Consider the following 16,980-nt stretch of genomic DNA (forward strand, 5'->3'; position numbering starts at 1 on the left):
CAGGCATCTACTGAATTTTATAATACTTACAAGAATACTTTTTTTAAATTGCAACCCTTCAAAATTTTCCAACTATTCCTTTATTAATTCTTGCTTTTTGTTTTCAACCACCTTTGCAGTGAACAAGAGGCCAAAGACTTGATTCTCAATGAAATACAAACGGGTGTGGTTAAGAGCGAGCCAATCACCGCTTCGGCTGCGTTGACGCCATCTTTGCATGCGGCACACGCAGCTGCCGTCGCCACACACCCGGCGCTAAGCAATGGCATTGCCGTTGGCAGTACGGCGAGTTGCGCGGCGCTCAGCGTGAGTCCCAAACTGGACGCGTGTTTTGAGAGTGCTGGCGTACATCTACCACCTAACGTGCTTACACCGGTGTTGACTGGCGGCAGCAGCAGCAGTGGTGGCGGCGGCGCCGGCAACGGCGTAGCGCATAACAATAACAACAATAATGCCTATATGACGGGACATATAATGCACACGCAACTGCCGCATCATCAGCACGCGCATCTGCATGCACATCCGAATGCGCATGTGCACACACAGCACGCGCATCATCTGCATCACGTGCATCCGCATGCGCATGCTCACGAAGTGCCGCTACCACCGCAAACACAACACGAAAACCTCAACTATACAACGCTCTTCCCGCCGATCAACGATCTCGTGGTCACTTCATCGACGCTCGGTCACGAAATGCAATACCCGGACACAACCACCGGCCCCGGCTACTACGGCGGCAGTGTCGGCACGAACAATAGCAATAACAACTCGGGCAGTGAACACTACTACTATGAGGCGACGCCATCAGCCACGTCACTCAATCGACCGTACTCGGCGAATTCCAATAGCTGTTCCAGCAGCGCGGAAAGCGAGCGCCAAATGTCCACCGGAAATGCATCGATAATAACGGGTAATTCGCCGCAGACGACGTACAGCGAGTTGAGTCACACATTTGAATTGCATTACTTGTCGGATAGCAGTTCGCATCAACAGGCCGCTATGGCGGGACCACCGACTACACAACAACAACAGCAGCAACCACAACAACATCACCTACAATCTATGGAACATCATCAACACGCGCATCATCACCAAACACATCAGCTGCAGCAACAAAACTTGGCGTCCAGTCACATTGCCACGCTGCAACAGCCAGCGACGCCACAGTCTCAGTCACAACAACAACAACAAATGGAGCACCAGCAAATGCATCAGCATCATCAAACAACGCTGGTTGCACATCAACTACAACAACACGAGCATGAACAACTACAACAGCAGCAGCAACAACAACAACAGCATGAGCATATTGCGCGCTCATTCGCCGTGGCCGTGGAGAAGGGCGTCAGCGTGCAGCCACAATACACCAGCGTCATTGTTGACCCCCATCATCATTATATACCCAACGATTTTGTACATTAGCATTTGCTAGCTGGTACGATCCACAGGATCGGTAGCAGTCAAGCACGTATTGTGCTCTTATTGGGGGCGCCTTGGGTGTCGTCATGTTGCTATGACCTTATAACGGGTCGCAGCGCAATGTTGTTGTTAATTTTAATAGTTCTAATTACTGCTAATTAAATTGGACTGAGTCACAAAAATACATATATGTATATACATACATAACTATATATAATTTTCGATTTAATTTTATTGCCAATTTTATTTAGTCGAATATGGTCTGCACTAGCTGTGGAAAAGGCCGCATATGCAGTTTTACACCAGAAGAGCTATGAGAACCCAGCAGGCATTTTAATGCGAATAAATTGCCAAAATGGTTTTATTTAAGGCAAATTTCATCAATTTAATTAAATTTTTTTTTTTCCAAAAAGTTAGTGCTCTCACTTTTGCTGTTTAATAAGTTAAAAAGTTATTAAATATACATAAAATGTTAAAAAAATTTAAACTTATTAATTTAAAATAATTTGTTTTGAAAATAAATTTTGCCGTGTAATATATGCAAATTTTCAACTAAAAATAAATTTTTTTAATATCAAAAAAAGTTCACAACCCTACAGATTATCCTGTTAAAATAGTAAGTGCCGTTTTCTCAATATCTGAATAGCAATCATCTGCCAGTTAAATTCTGATTAACTTAACCAAGACTTCTTTTTACTACCTTTTATAAGGTGTTAAATACAGTTAGAAGGCCGGGAAAGCGATTTTTCCAGAAGTTTTTCTGCGGAAACTTTTAAAATTATTGATCCAAAAATTTGAACACATATTATGGTATCTTTTTACTGTATTTTAAGACTTAGCATATGTAAAAATATTTATTTGGAAAAGAGCTACAGCTGATCTCCGGAAGCTCCTCTCAAAAAGACGTTTTGGGGTGACCAATATGAACTAGATCCTCTGAAATTAAAAAACCAAACAGAATTCGTTAAAGTAATTTTAAATCTAGTCATTAATCGAAATTATATGCAATATAAACATTTTTGACAAAATTGCGGTTTTCCAAAAAAAAAAAATCGATTTTTGACCAAAATGTCGGCCCCAAAATTGTTTATAAAAAAATATTTATCGGTGAGAAAAAATTGAGTGTAACTTCGAAAATATTCACTACGAAAAATAAAAATTTTTTGAAAATTCTTAATTTCAAAATAAAATTTATCGGCATTAAATATTGAAAATTTTATTTATAAATGGTTCGAAAGAACAAGTGTGCCGATCATAGATCTAGAGTACTAAAGATGATGGCTCTACAAGCTTTATTTCAAAAACGTAGAATACGAATATTCAAGCGCGAAAACAGTAAATTTAAAAACAATTTTTTTGTCTCAATTGTAGTATAAACTTAGGATTAAAATTTGTAAAATTTATTTTTTATCTTTCGATTCGTTTCTCAAGTTAACAATTTATTTTTAACTTCCTTTGTTCCGGCATTTGGTATGAAAATTTTTTAAAATTAAAATTCTCGGTATTAAAAAATTAAAAAAAAAAATAATAATTTACATCAGTTGTGTTTGTAATGCAATCCTCATTAAATGTATGTACATGCATACATACATATGTATATACTTTAGGAGGTTTGCGTAAAAATTCACTTTACCTAACAAAATCGTATCTTTTCCAAAAATTCTTTAAAGTTCTTTAAATATTATACTTAGTATATATGTTATATACATTTTTGTTAATTATAACTGCGTAAGCTGTGTCTACGCCAATACAGAAGATATTTTATAAATATATTATATTAGATCTCATAACACTTGTGCGATGTTTTCAAGGGCTAGTGTGACCATATTCACTTATTTACTTTTATATTAATTGAATAAAAAAATATGAAAATATGTATGTCAACTTGGAATGCCTTCACTTAGTTTTTATTAATTTATTTAGTATTTTTTTTTTCTTTTCTGGGCTATTTAATTTTACTTATGTGCTTAAAAGAATATTTTATTTATTACCCAAAGTTAAGCAATTGACAAGCCAAATTGTTTGTGTATTTTCTTTAATATTAAGTAATAACAATATGTAAATAAATTTATTGCTAAAATAAAAAAAAAAAACAAGCGAGTAAAATTAACTGTACAAAAATTGTGAGTACTCCAATTATTCGCTTAATACCGTTATGGTTTATCCATGGCGTATGTAAATGTTGTATGTTGAGAATACCTAAAGTATAAAAAATTTATTTAAAAAGTGTACGTAAAATCAAAATTATATATAGAACTAAATAATAGTGAGCATTAATGATCTTCGTAAGCTGTATTTATGTACAATAAACAAGGAATTCTAAGCCATTTCATGCTTGGCGAAAATCGCTCAGACGATTAAGCAGCTGATGATACTTTGATTTTTCTAAATATTGACATTAAAGTCGGTTGACAGACTAATATAAGATATAACTAAAGAAACATATAAATAAAGTGATAATTATTTATACAAAATGTGTTTAATTTAATAAATAACATTTTAATGAAAAGCAAATATTTTATTAAGTTGCTTACATAGTTCTTATTTTAAATTTTCTTCCTTTTTATTGGAGTAGACACTGCTTATGTGGTTATAGCCGAAAGGACAACAATTTATTTTGATTTTTACAGATTTTTAAAATGAAATTCCAAATAACAAAAATTTATTCCATTGTTTATTATTTTATGAATATTTTGTTATCCAAAAAATAGTCTTCAAGAGATTCCACAACAAAAATGAAGGAAGTCGAAGTTGGGATTCGAAAATTCGAAAATAAGCGTTAACGGACATAGAGCAAAACTTTTCGTCTTATATATTCAAAAAATTATATCCAAGTTTGTTTAGTCAAATACTTAAAAGTTGTAATAATATTTTTTATTTATGCACATTAAAATATATTTCCTATAATTTAAACTAGAACTTTTGAAACTAATGTAATTTTTTTGTGTTCTTAAATAAATATCAACTTCTGGCAGCACCGCTTGAATTGTTCGAAAATATGCGGAAGTAGAACGCGCACTGAACACACCGAAATTCGTGCATACAAGGTTGCATTAGAAGAGACTTCTTGTAAAAGCTACGTGATATGAATTCTATGTATATAATTTCTTTAGAATCATGAGGGAAATGTTAACGAAGCATAATAATTTGAAAAAAGTACATATATTTTTAACACATTTCTTAGTGATCACTCTTGTTAATAATGAAAAATTTCTTTTGTGTAAATACGCATTACCAATACAACTCTGATTGCATTTAATAATTTGACGTTTAAACTTCGAAATTGATTTGACATGTTCGAAAAACAGCCATCTTTCTTTTTTCGCGAATCCCTCGCTAGTGTGAAGGTGAGAAATTTGTTTTAATAAAAATTTATATTTAAATACGTTAAAATATACATAATATTATTCGAAACTATGTAAATAATGTGAAACAATTAAGTTATTTTGGGTTTTAACAAAATTGTGTTTCTAATTATTCCATAATGGTCATAATTTTTAACACGTGTTTCTTGTGCTGTCAATTCATTTTGAAGTGGTGAAATTTAATATCGATTCTTTGTTCTATTTGCAGTTAAAAACACAAAATGCAATTGTTCGTACGTGGTTTTGATGCCGTAGAGCCCGTTGAGGTGCTCCCCACTGCTACTATTGCCGAAGTTAAGGTGTGTAATGAAATACTTTCATCGATGGTGACAGGTCAACAAAGTCAACTGCCATCATTTCTAACCCTACTTTTACTGTTTTGTGCGTATACGCTAATTTTGTATATTTTCTTTTAGGCACAAATCGCCCAAACCTATGGTTTGAACACTGAAGAAATCACATTGAATTGTGAAGGCAATGCCTTGTGCAATGATGCCGCGGTGACATCCTTGGCTTCCTTCGAGTTGGATATCACTGTACCAATGTTGGGTGGTAAAGTGCACGGTTCTTTAGCGCGTGCCGGTAAGGTCAAGGGACAGACACCCAAGGTGGAGAAACAAGAAAAGAAGAAGAAGAAGACTGGCCGTGCAAAGAGGAGGATCCAATACAACCGTCGTTTCGTCAACATTGTACAAGGTTTCGGTCGTCGTCGTGGCCCCAACGCCAACTCAAACTAAGCTTATCAATAGTTGATATGTTCTTGTGGGTTTGGTTTTTACGTGTAAAATGAAATTGATTTTCACCAACAAATTATATTAAAGTAATATAAATAAGTATGTGAATTTCGGTGATTTTATTATTAAAAATTCCATTGGAATGTTAAAACAAAGAATAGTTTGCGTATATTTCAAGTATTTTGTAAAATATTTGTTAAGAGAAACTTTGTTTCCTGTATACATTTGTCATACACCAGTTTGTCAATTCAAGTTGCAAAGACGCCTCGCTTTTTCTCAACAAAGTACCACCTATACCAATATTCGACGAATAGTATGAACAAAGCAATAATAAAACCTGCAATAAGTTAAATTATAGATTAATGAAAAGTAACGAGTTATTGCACATGTCATACCAAACAGAAGTACCATAAAGCAGCCCTGCATGTCATCCAAATTCACTTTATGGTTCATAATTTGCCGCATACCACCATGACCGCTGCACTTGTCCATCGAAGGTAAATTTATTTGATGCCAACGTTCTATGAAACCCATTTGGAACATACGCATTATTTTATCATTAATTAATTGTAGATATGGACTATCCCTCGGTACAATCAAACCAATCTGTTCGGCTACGAAATTGTCACGTCCCAATGAGAACTTACACTCCTTGTCCTTTTCGAATTGCTTTTGTATAATCAGCTGCAGATTGATGCGCCAATCGACATTAATGCGTTTGCCATCCTGCACGGCGCCAATATCCTCACCTTGAACATTATTGTAAATGGTGGCGCGTTGCACATAATCACGAAAATCATCGCGAGTTGTTATTTGCTATTTGAAAATTTTTTATTGTTTATAAAAAATCATAGACCGTATACGATACACTTACCGTTGCATACTTTTCAAAGTAAGAGCCATTTCGCAAGCCAAATTGTTGCACTGCGTTGGATGAAAATATTTGAAAAAAGTAATCTATGCCAGGTTGAAATTGCGGAAACGTAAGAAATGCAACCAAGTTGCCACTATAGGTAGTCACAAGCACAATTACAACAATCCACCAAACGCCGATCACTAGACGACCACTATCCGCTTTGGGTAAGTACATGCCGCCTGACAAAATAAAGAGGATCAGTTATCAGCTATTTCTTGTATTTATGGTATTTATTACCTTGTTGCAGTAGTGCACCATAGATATACCAAAAACAACTGTTGAGTGTGCTGAGGCCGGTTATGCGCAAATGGTCCATAGGCACCAAACGATTTATGAAGTATAGCACCGGTGCAGTGATTATAATTATGGCCACCAAGCAGCCCCATATCTGTTCGGGGTGTATATTAATTGGATATTGTCTATTTACATACATACACACCTATTTTGTCTTGCTTACCTCGGTTGTAAAAGGAGCAGCAAACAGATAAATTCGACTTACTTCATCCGGCTGGCGTGAAATGAAGGTATACATCTGTACGCTTATTGGCACGGTGTAGTTAAATGACTTCTTGTCAGGTTCGTCAATGGTGGCAGCTAGCGCAGCCATAAAGTACTGTTAAAAGTGTGATCTTAGTTTTATCATATTCACAATCAAGGCATTTGCACTTACGCGACTCGCCTGCATCGTTTCTATGACTTGGTATGGTATATTAAATGTAAGCGAACCGAAGAGGTCGTCCTACAGATTAAAACATTAGACGAAAATAATACGATCAGCATTGGTAAACTTTACCGTTACGTTGTTCGTGTGTTGCATGTCCTCTGCAGCCGAATCTGCTGCGCTTACTTTGACTTCATGAAGAATATAGGAGAAATTTAACATGCGGCTCATTTCTTTGAGGATCTCCATAGAAATACCGCTGTGGCGAACTATGTCGCCGCGGCTATTGCGTTCCAAAATTTGCCAAGGAGGGCTCTTTGCAAAAATTCATAAGGAATAAATTTTATATAATTGAAAAATATAGAGAAAAAAAGAAAGTCGTTAGTTTCGGCTGCACTGATACCCTTCACAAGTGTATTTATGGTATGTGGTATAACTAAATCGAAAAACAGGAATTCTGAATATATCTTGTCAAATAAAAAAGGTCTCCATACAAGAAGTATAAGCATACATGTATAAGCAGCTCTTTGGGGAGAAAAGGGTGTGTGCGAAATTTCAGATCAATATTCCAAAAACTGAAGGATTATGGCTGAATCGACTCAGCTCGTCATGTTGATCACATTTATATATACACTATAGTATTTCTCCTCAGATATGCCGGCAAGCTGTTCGAATTTGCTCTGGGCCCGTCAGGAATTAAAACGAGGGAACTAATACCTCGGCCGGGCGAGTTGTGGATAGAAAAGTTGAGGATTCTGGATGGAGGCTGAATCTATGTATGTATGGACGACAAGTCCTATAAACTCATCCGGAAGGAGGGCTTTTGATCTAAAGGTTCAACTCGGTAGTCATGAGGCACTTCGGGCCCAAGGCTACTAAGGAGAGCGGAAAGGACGAAAATGCAAGTAGACGAGGGTGCTACTCGCTCCACCGCCAGTATGGCTAAGCCGGCCTAGAAGGAGCTTTAGGAGTCTTTAGGACCTGCATGGCAATACGAAGGACGGCGCAGATGTGGACCAGTTCTCCGTAAAACAACCGATCCTATAGTGGCCGAAGATGTGGAAGTTGCCCAGGTGAACCTGCAACACAAGGCGTCAGCATCCGCTGTCATCGTTAGCAGGTTAACATCGTACAGGAGCCATGGGTCCACAAAGAAGAGGTCAGGGGCCTCAAAACGGACTCGAATAAGGTAATCTGGGATCTATATACATAGCATGAGGCCCAGAACTTGTATAGTAGTTTGGAACAATATTGCTTTCTTTTGTATTTCAGAGTTCCTAACACAGAACCTAGTGACTGGTCGGGGCAATGATAACGAAGGTGCAGGTCTCGTTCTGCCCTGATCTCGTGACTGCCCTTGATTATGGATTGCGATCAACCGCACATTAAACAGAATGGGGAGAGGGCATAGTAGACCTTTAGTCGCACTGCAATCCTCATTTATTTATTAAATCTAATCTACATAATAGGGTCCGACGGTTTTTTCTGGCTGTTTAAGGCAAACTTAATGTACCCTTTTCAGGTTATCATGATACAAATATAGATAATGTATGTATGTCTTAGCCATAACTTACGTGCACCGTTAGAATGTCCAAGGTGATATTGCGAAAGAAATGCGTGATATGTGGAAACATAACTTCGTGTGTATTAAAACCCAAAGTGGGTGTCCAATAGCCAACATCGATGAATTCGAAATTTTTATTGCGTGTATCACGAAGTTCTGGGAGAGAGTTTTTATGAGAAAGGCGAAATGAGGAAAAAAATGAGAGAGGGCGATTATTTAACAGCTAAGTTCAAAAACGATTTCAAAAACTCACCTGAATTTGATTGATATCTACGATGCTCCTCGCTTTTGCCCCACGTTAAAGCTGTCTCAATTTTCCAATGCGAACAACTCGTGCATTTACTGTACTCCCTAAGATATTCCTATAATAATTTTATATATATCTATGAATATCTTTATACGCTTTGCCTTCATTAAGATATACCTTCATGTAACCCAACATTTCGTCCTGCTTTTCCTGTTTGGTATAACGGATAGCTTCCCATTCCTCATCGGAGATTTCGCCATAGATCGATTGCTCCTCAACGATCATGCGTGAAATGGACGTAACGAGCGCCAATGACAATTCTGTTATTGTGCAGTTAATGGAGCTGCTGCAAGTGGGTTCCGTTGTGTTCAACGCGAACGCAATATTCGCACCCTCATCCAAATTCTGTGTCACCGAGATGGGGTCGTGATTGCGCAGCTCCTCGTTCAACACAAAGAATACCCATTGATTGTAAACGTGAAATAGTTTCATGCTCGCAGCGATTTCCACTATGTCCTCATAAAATTGTGACAACACAATAAATTGTCGCGGGGTTTGTCCTCCGTCCTGAAAGGCCCCCAGCATTTGGCGTATGGCGGTGCGTTTCTTTTGACTGCGCAGCGTGTCATCGATCTGGTACAGCAGCAGGGAGAACGGTGTTATGTGATTTTTGGCGCTCTCATGTACCACCGACTCCACCAATGTGGGATTGTCGTGCACTTGTTGGAAAAGAAGTGTGTGGATAATTTGTAGGTATATTAGGTTAAAGTTTATACTCGTACGGAGACTCACATATAGTTTGATCGAGTAGCACAGCGGCCGTCTTCCAACGCAATAAACGCTGTACCTTTATGTCCAAAATGATCTGTGACAATTCCTGACCCTCATCGACTATGGGTATCTGGAAGCATATTTTAAGAATTTATTATACATTTTTGGTATGGGAAGCCATTGAGTCTATACCATAATAGCACGATTTAAGGGCAGCCGCGGACAATTGGCGTCTGTTATGGCAATCAGTAGTATGGAGTTTTGCTGTGTTGAGTCAAACAGTTGCCAAGTACTCTTGCAGTCCGCCACTGTCATGGCAGCGAGAAAATCTACAAATATCCGTTCAATAAGCTCATACAAAATAAAATGTAAGATGTTGAAAGAAAAGCGTTTTACAAAAATATTTCGAATGTCGTATGAAACCAAATCTGGAGAAAACGGAATGGAACAGCAGTTGGAAACATATTTTGACCAATTTAACCATAGTTTTGGCGGAGGTAAATGAAAAACGATTTGTGTTTTTCCAATAGAGCCTTTTATGCTGGAGTTCGGCGTCGAATCAGGCGAATAACTCTGCATAGTACAGCCCTGTGACTGTTTTCCATTCTCCAGGAAGTCTATATACTTATCGATGAGACTTTGTTAATCTTAGAAGATGAGCTTCTTTCTTTGGAGAAGTTTCTCGGCTAAAGTCACGGTTCCCTTGATCTCTGGTGTATACACATGCATCCATGCTTCGTCAATAGTTACGAAACGAGCGAGTAAACGCAGCAAAAATCACTTCGGCAGTTTTATCATACTCAATATTTCAAGCAAGATATAACCCATTTGTTTTTTTGAGGTACTTGTCCAGACACCTATCGTTCGTTCGGTGTCCTTCAATAGGAAATCATGGAGTTTGGTCATGTTATTCTCCGTGGTAACCGTTTTGGTGTCGATAAAACTTATTAAACAGTCGCTATCGAAAGAGGCAAGTCACCATAAACAGCATTCGAACGTTCATTGAATTTACTGCGCGGTATTCCTTTCAATAATAGAAATCGAATCAACGACTCATATTGTTCTTTTTTAATTATTCCAAAATTCGCGGATACGAGCTGTTTTATACGCAGTCGAAACAAAACTATTGCTCTGGTTGGACTACGTATATTAACAATGGTAACTACGAGAGAATCTACTTCATGTATAACAATTTTTTCGAGCTGAGCGAAAGTATACTGGAATTTTACTTAATTCAGCATTACTACACAAATCACCAATTTAAGTAAAAAATTTAGAAAAAAGTTATTTATAGGGGAACAAGCATTCCTCTTAAGGGGTTATATGGGTTTCACGGCTTCAAAAAAAAAAAAACATATCACTCGAATTTTCGCGAAACTGTTTTCAAAGTCGGTTGACAAGATTTCTCGTGAATTACTTAAGCGATTCCAATGAAATTTTATACAGGTCATCGAGATATAATTTTCAAGTCTTGAACGAAGAACTTTTTTGTTTTTTTTTTATCAGCCTTTTCAAGCAAGGAAACGAAAAAATCTTGGGATCATACCGAAATTCAAAATTTGGGGGTTACTTTCATACATGTTAAAATTTTCTTGGCACACTTCCACTCGTCGCAATTTCTGGTCGTCAGTGAGCACTTTTGGGACCATCTACGCGCACACCTTGCGCATGTTCAAGGGCTCCGTCAAAATGTCATGAACCACAGATTTTTATAAATTTAACTTCTGGGCAATTAAACGAATACTTAGTCGACTGTCTGAGTTCAAAACTTTGCACACACGAGTCACATTGTCGGTGTTTGTCGAAGTCGCAGGTCTCCCAGCACGGTCTTCATCAGCGACCTCTTCCCGGCCCTCCAAAAAGGCCTCGTGCCACCGAAACACACCATTTATTGTTAAAGCAACATCTGAGCAAGCCTGCTTGATCATATCAAACGTCTCTGTCGCAGATTTACCGAGTTTCACACAGAATTTAATCGCGTACCTCTGCTCTAACGAACGCTGCATTTTCAGCTTGCACCACTTACAGAAACACGTCGCGCGAAAATGTTTGTCCTGACTCTCCAGCTGCTCCCAAACAACTGACCAGCCGCTCATTGTTCATTACCGAATCCAGTCGCACACTTCGAAGTATAGTCGTCGCGGAAGAAAATCAGTCCTATCACTTTCCGGGCAAATCATGTATATGGTTGTATAGATATTCGGGTGCCTGTCCGTCTGTTCATTCATGCGTGCAAGCTGTAACTTGAGTAAAAACTTATGTATCTTAATGAAACTTGTACGCGCGTACCTTGGTGCGGAATTCGTAGATGGGCGTAATCGGACCACTGTCACGCCCAGAAAACACCATTTGCCAAAAACATATAAACTGCCATAACTAAGCACTTAATTAAGGTATAGAAGTGTAAGGACCACAGTAGCAAGAAGCATATGTGGGCAAAATTTTGACAAAGCGCGATAAATCAATAACTAAATACGCCAGAGACATTAAACTTTACCTCCAAGATGGTGTGTTTGGGGGTGGCGCCGCCCACTTTTCGGTCAATTCACATATCTCGGGTCTCGCTCGACCGATTCTGACTAAATTTAGTGTGTGGCATTCTTCTCATATGCCTATGTCACAGTGCAAAATCGGACCACAACTACGCCAACCTCCTATGTAGCACATTTTTAAGTTCCATTGATTCTTTCACTTTCCAGGGCGCAAGTCAAAAAGCAATTAATATAAAGGAATAAAATTTGCACGAATAATCAGTTTAGAATATGCCACCTTATGATCAAAAATTGTCCACCAAAAACTGATCAAGCCTTTGGGTACCGAATATTTGGACCTCAGTACCTATAATTGACTTTTTACCGAAAATATTGGTCAAAGTGTCGGATTTATAATCGTATTTCAGAGAGAATCCTTTTCTGTTCATAGTAGTATGTCTGTGTGTTACAAATGTGTTGAATCGGGTCAATACTTCCTTTAACACCGAAATAATTATTTGATTTTTTAAGATACTGTAATAAAATAATCGACAACGTTATATTCGCAGTTCATAGGGAGAAATGTGCTCCACTTCTTTCTCGTAACACTAAAGATAAGGTTAGTATATATGAAAAAACTGAATTGCCCACCTTTTTTCAAGCGAATTTGACTCCATGAGTAGTACTTCACTTCGATGCCGCCGTTCTTTAAATTCTCACGTATCACGTCACTTAGAATTTTTTGGAAACTCGCTAGAACATTTTCACCACGCCTTTGCATATACTCTTGATCCACAACAACGGCTGGAATTCGTGAAAGAAAAAAATTAAATATTACAACAAAAACACATGCAAATAAAAGCTACACTTTCCTCACCTAAAGATGCGTTTGCAGTTAAAAACGAAGAGAAGTCATTGGCTGCGGCGTTTTGCGGCAGCAGCGCGAGGCACAGAGGCAGCCACAGCGACCATAGAAAAGTGTGAAAGCGCATCGCTCACATTCGTTGAAAAAGTAAAACCTAACTGAACAATTCAGTGCCTGAGCAATGCATTTTAAATCGAAAAACCATTCACAAAAGAATTGAATATTATAACGGAATTGGCAGTCATAAAAAGGATAGCACAAAAATATTTATTAATTTCTGATTGCATTTGGCTTGCGCCTAACAAACACTTCAAATTAACCGTCACGGATAGTGCTGCACGCACACATATTTACATATGTATATGTTGTACCGCGCTGGTCGAGAGCAAAGGCCAGATTGGTATGGTTAATATTTAACGAGTGAAATCGAAAGCACGGCCATTGCACTGCAGCGGTTTTCATGCTTCAAAATAACCCTCTTGGGATACATGCGGATCCAATTAAGTGGTGTTCTAAAGAATTTAGAAACGAAGCTAACTTTAAAATTAATTTTTATTTTGATAAAAAAAATGGTTGGACAAGCGTGTCTAAAATATTAAATTGAACTTTTGGACATACCAAACAAAATTGATTTTTATTGCTACAATAATTTTCAAAATAATTTTGAAATTCCACTGAACTATAAAATTATAATATTTTAATAACGAAAAAATAATTTTTTCACTCTTCTATAGAAATGTCTGAAAAAAATATATTAAATATTTTGCATTTAAAATAAGTTTTGTTTCAATATTCTTTTTTACTTACCTCCTCATCCCTTCATTAAAATTTCTGTGCTAGTTTTGTGCGTTAGCATGTCTTTTGATTGGCATATTCTCGCCACCGCGTCTTCGCCTCACCTCGCACGCATTATACGTACACATTTATGTGTATGTACGTTAGTTTGTATACTCATCACATACTTACTTTTGGCGGGCACGCCACAGCAGGTGTTCGCAGCCAGTGGGCGTACGAATTGTGGGCGTGTAACTGTTTATTGCCGATTGTCATAAAAACAAAGTGGCTGTGAAATTGTGTGTTTATATGTGTATATGTAAACACATACTTATGTATGTGTAGATGTGTGCGCTTGCATGCCCAGGAGGAAATTGAAGAGTTCAAAATAATATTAAGGGATAAATGTACAGAGAAAATAACTCAAAAATAAAATGAGTAGAAACTCCTTAGATTGGATACAAACTCTTTAGAAGAAGTCCTCAGGAATGTGGAACTTTCATGAGGGCTGACGGGTTTGCAGCACTATTTTCATATTTTTGTCTATAAAAGTACCAACTAAAATACTTGCGAAACTTATAATTTGCCAATATTTTTTCCTCAAACTTACAACCAATTTCGAGTGGTAATATTTCAGTTAGTGGTTTCAATCAGCTGTCTCTTGGCTTATAAGTTCTCCCAGCCAATATTTTTCCAGCAAAAACTATCAGTTTCACGTCAAAATGATATATAAAAATAGCTTTTTTACTTCACAGGAGGCGCCAATATAAATGAATTTACATATTTTCAAATTAGCCCTATTCTTCTAAATGTAGAAGCATTATGATAATTGATTCATAAATTAAAGCATTTCAGGTCCAAAACATACTGTTACCGATAAAACAATAAAAAAAATCTATAAACTGTTTGGATGACCATAAAAGATATCAAAGGAACCTGTTCACATAACAGTCATGAATATTAGAGTATGAATGCTTCGTGCAAAATGTGTGTTAAGACAACCTTAATTTACAAGAAAGGAAAATGTATCTAAGCCAACAAACCTAAACGAACAATATATGATATGTAATCAAACTATCAATTAGTAAAAAGTAAAAACACTAGTTAGTATAAATAGCAGTTAGATGCATGTAAAAAGTTAGTTTTAAGAGCATTGATAAAGAAGCAGCTCAAAAACATATACTATGATCTCACTTTTACTCTATGTAAAAGTTTACTGGGGGCCCAACCAACATAAAAAATTATTTGCTTTCCAAAAATCCAGATTATCCACAAGAAGTAGTACTCGCAGCACTAAATTCTTGAGAAAAGTGTGGAAATAAATGACAGTGGATAGAAGCATAAATCCTGCGGACAATACTACCCCACCTCCATGCACAAATAATTGCATTGATGGAAGCTTTAAATAAGCAGCAATTCATACAAAGATTATCATTAGTGGAACAGCGAAAATTTCCACAAGCAACACCAATTACCCATCATGAACACACATCCCCACCGAGAGAAGAGATATCAACATCACTGCATACTAAATTTAAGGATGCAGAGAAACGATTATCAATCAAAAAACAAAATATCAAAAAAACAAAAAACTTTTCTTGTCAAGAAAAAAATTGAGCAATTGTTTAAAGACCGAATAATACATTCAATCATCCAAAAAAAGCTGCGAAAACAAGAAAATTAACGCACATATAGCTTACAGACAAATCCTACCTACGAGCAAACTTCAATAGTATGTACACTGGTATGAAATTTTGAGACAATAAAGAGGTATGCCTCCCGAATGTGGAAAAAATTTAAATGTTTATAATAAATTTCTTTTTAGTATAAACGATTAAGCTTATGTGTTAAGCATACCACAAATATATCCAAAGGATTCGTCTAAGCGGTGAAAAATCCATGAAATTGTGAAGCGGAATAACTAAAAATTAAACTCTGACTTATAAAGGTAAATATAATATTAGGCCTACAGGAAATTAAAGCAAATAATGTGGTCAAGCAATAGGGAATATTTTAGCGTCTAATCAAAGTACACTCATATACTTGCATTTAATATTTTTTTATTATTATTTTTCATCTCGTTGAATTTGTAACTATGTTAAAGCGACGTCTGAAGCATTTAAAACATAGAACAAGCAAAACCTTTAACTACGACTGCACCGTAATTATAACACCTCTCTTAGGTGCATATAAAGGGTGCGACAAAATTAACGCAAGATTTAAATTTGCCGCCATTGATGTAGTAAAGTGTTGAGAACACTAAAAAAAACCAGTCATAGACTTGTAAAAAAACAAGTTATAGAAACGAGCTATGTTTAGGGTTAGTAAAAATGGAGCAATACACGATAGAACAATGCGTTTTCATGATTGAGTTTTTCGAACAAAATCATCCGAAGCGATGGAGTTTTACCTTTATGTGTTTGTTAATTGTTAAAATTGCAGTTCCGAGAATCCACATGTGATTGTAGAAAAACAAATGCTTCACAACGTGTCACTGCTTGCCGTTAAGGCATTATTGGACCAAACTTTTTTTTGAAATTGAGCAGTAACTGTTACTGGTGCTCGATATCGAAATTGATGTTACCAATATGTGATTCCATATTGCTCGGGAAGCACTTTAATTACTGCTGAGATATTTCCTGGTCATGTTCATCTCGTTTAGGTTATCAGAACTGTTGGAATATGGGGTCAAAGGCCCCCTAGAACGTGTGATTTAACTGATTAGATTTCTTTTTATGGGGTTATTTAAAATCTGCGGTCTATTGCAACTAGCCCACAATAATGCGTGTTTTAAAGGAGCAGATTCAACTTTCGAGCAATGAAATTCAGCAACATTTATGCAGAATAGTCATGGAAAATGTTGACAAATCAGTGCGTATGTGTATGAAAAGTTGCGGAGGACCGAAAGGCTGAAAATTTGGTTTTCTATTTAACTCCAATTTTCCAAATGAGCAGCTTCATGGTGTAGAATTACATATTGATAACTCAAAAATTTAAGCACGACAGTTTCTCCTGCCGGGCCTTGGAATTTTTCTACAAATAGCTTTCGGTGCGCTCATAGATATTATATGTATGAGGAAGTAGAATGTATATTGATATATGGGAAACACTGCTAAGTTAAAAATGAGAATTTAATTGAATTTTCCTCCGACTCTTGTACAGTTAAATTCGTGAACGGGCGCAATATAAT

General features: G+C 36.7%; 3 protein-coding genes across 6 annotated transcripts in view; 2 read left to right on the plus strand and 1 right to left on the minus strand.

Moving 5' to 3' along the window:
- The window catches only part of LOC126764882 (protein single-minded), a 56,267-nt gene extending 52,371 nt beyond the window's left edge, over positions 1-3,896 (plus strand). For all 4 annotated transcript variants that reach the window (XM_050482561.1, XM_050482552.1, XM_050482533.1 and 1 more), the window contains exon 9: positions 120-3,896. In XM_050482561.1, the coding sequence (XP_050338518.1) occupies positions 120-1,425 (1,306 nt within the window). In that variant the 3' untranslated portion in view covers positions 1,426-3,896. The remainder of the gene's footprint in view (positions 1-119) is intronic.
- Positions 3,897-4,995: 1,099 nt separating this feature from the next.
- Positions 4,996-5,629, plus strand: LOC126751469 (FAU ubiquitin-like and ribosomal protein S30). The gene is made up of 2 exons (XM_050461759.1): positions 4,996-5,086; positions 5,204-5,629. The coding sequence occupies exons 1-2, from the start codon at positions 5,009-5,011 to the stop codon at positions 5,522-5,524; spliced, it is 399 nt and encodes a 132-aa protein (XP_050317716.1). The 5' UTR covers positions 4,996-5,008; the 3' UTR covers positions 5,525-5,629.
- LOC126751468 (ionotropic receptor 93a) lies at positions 5,618-16,904 on the minus strand. Its single transcript, XM_050461758.1, has 15 exons — positions 13,824-16,904; positions 13,029-13,756; positions 12,803-12,955; positions 9,873-10,009; positions 9,702-9,810; positions 9,087-9,628; positions 8,916-9,024; positions 8,673-8,818; positions 7,231-7,413; positions 7,108-7,176; positions 6,895-7,050; positions 6,675-6,825; positions 6,396-6,616; positions 5,917-6,337; positions 5,618-5,858 (listed from the first exon to the last, which is right to left on the minus strand). Exons 2-15 carry the CDS (start codon positions 13,141-13,143, stop codon positions 5,770-5,772), a joined length of 2,601 nt encoding a protein of 866 aa, XP_050317715.1. The 5' UTR covers positions 13,144-13,756; positions 13,824-16,904; the 3' UTR covers positions 5,618-5,769.
- Between the last annotated feature and the right edge of the window lie 76 nt (positions 16,905-16,980).

The sequence above is a fragment of the Bactrocera neohumeralis genome, chromosome 2 (assembly GCF_024586455.1).
Source record: "Bactrocera neohumeralis isolate Rockhampton chromosome 2, APGP_CSIRO_Bneo_wtdbg2-racon-allhic-juicebox.fasta_v2, whole genome shotgun sequence".
In the NCBI taxonomy this organism is placed as follows: Eukaryota; Metazoa; Arthropoda; class Insecta; order Diptera; family Tephritidae; genus Bactrocera; species Bactrocera neohumeralis.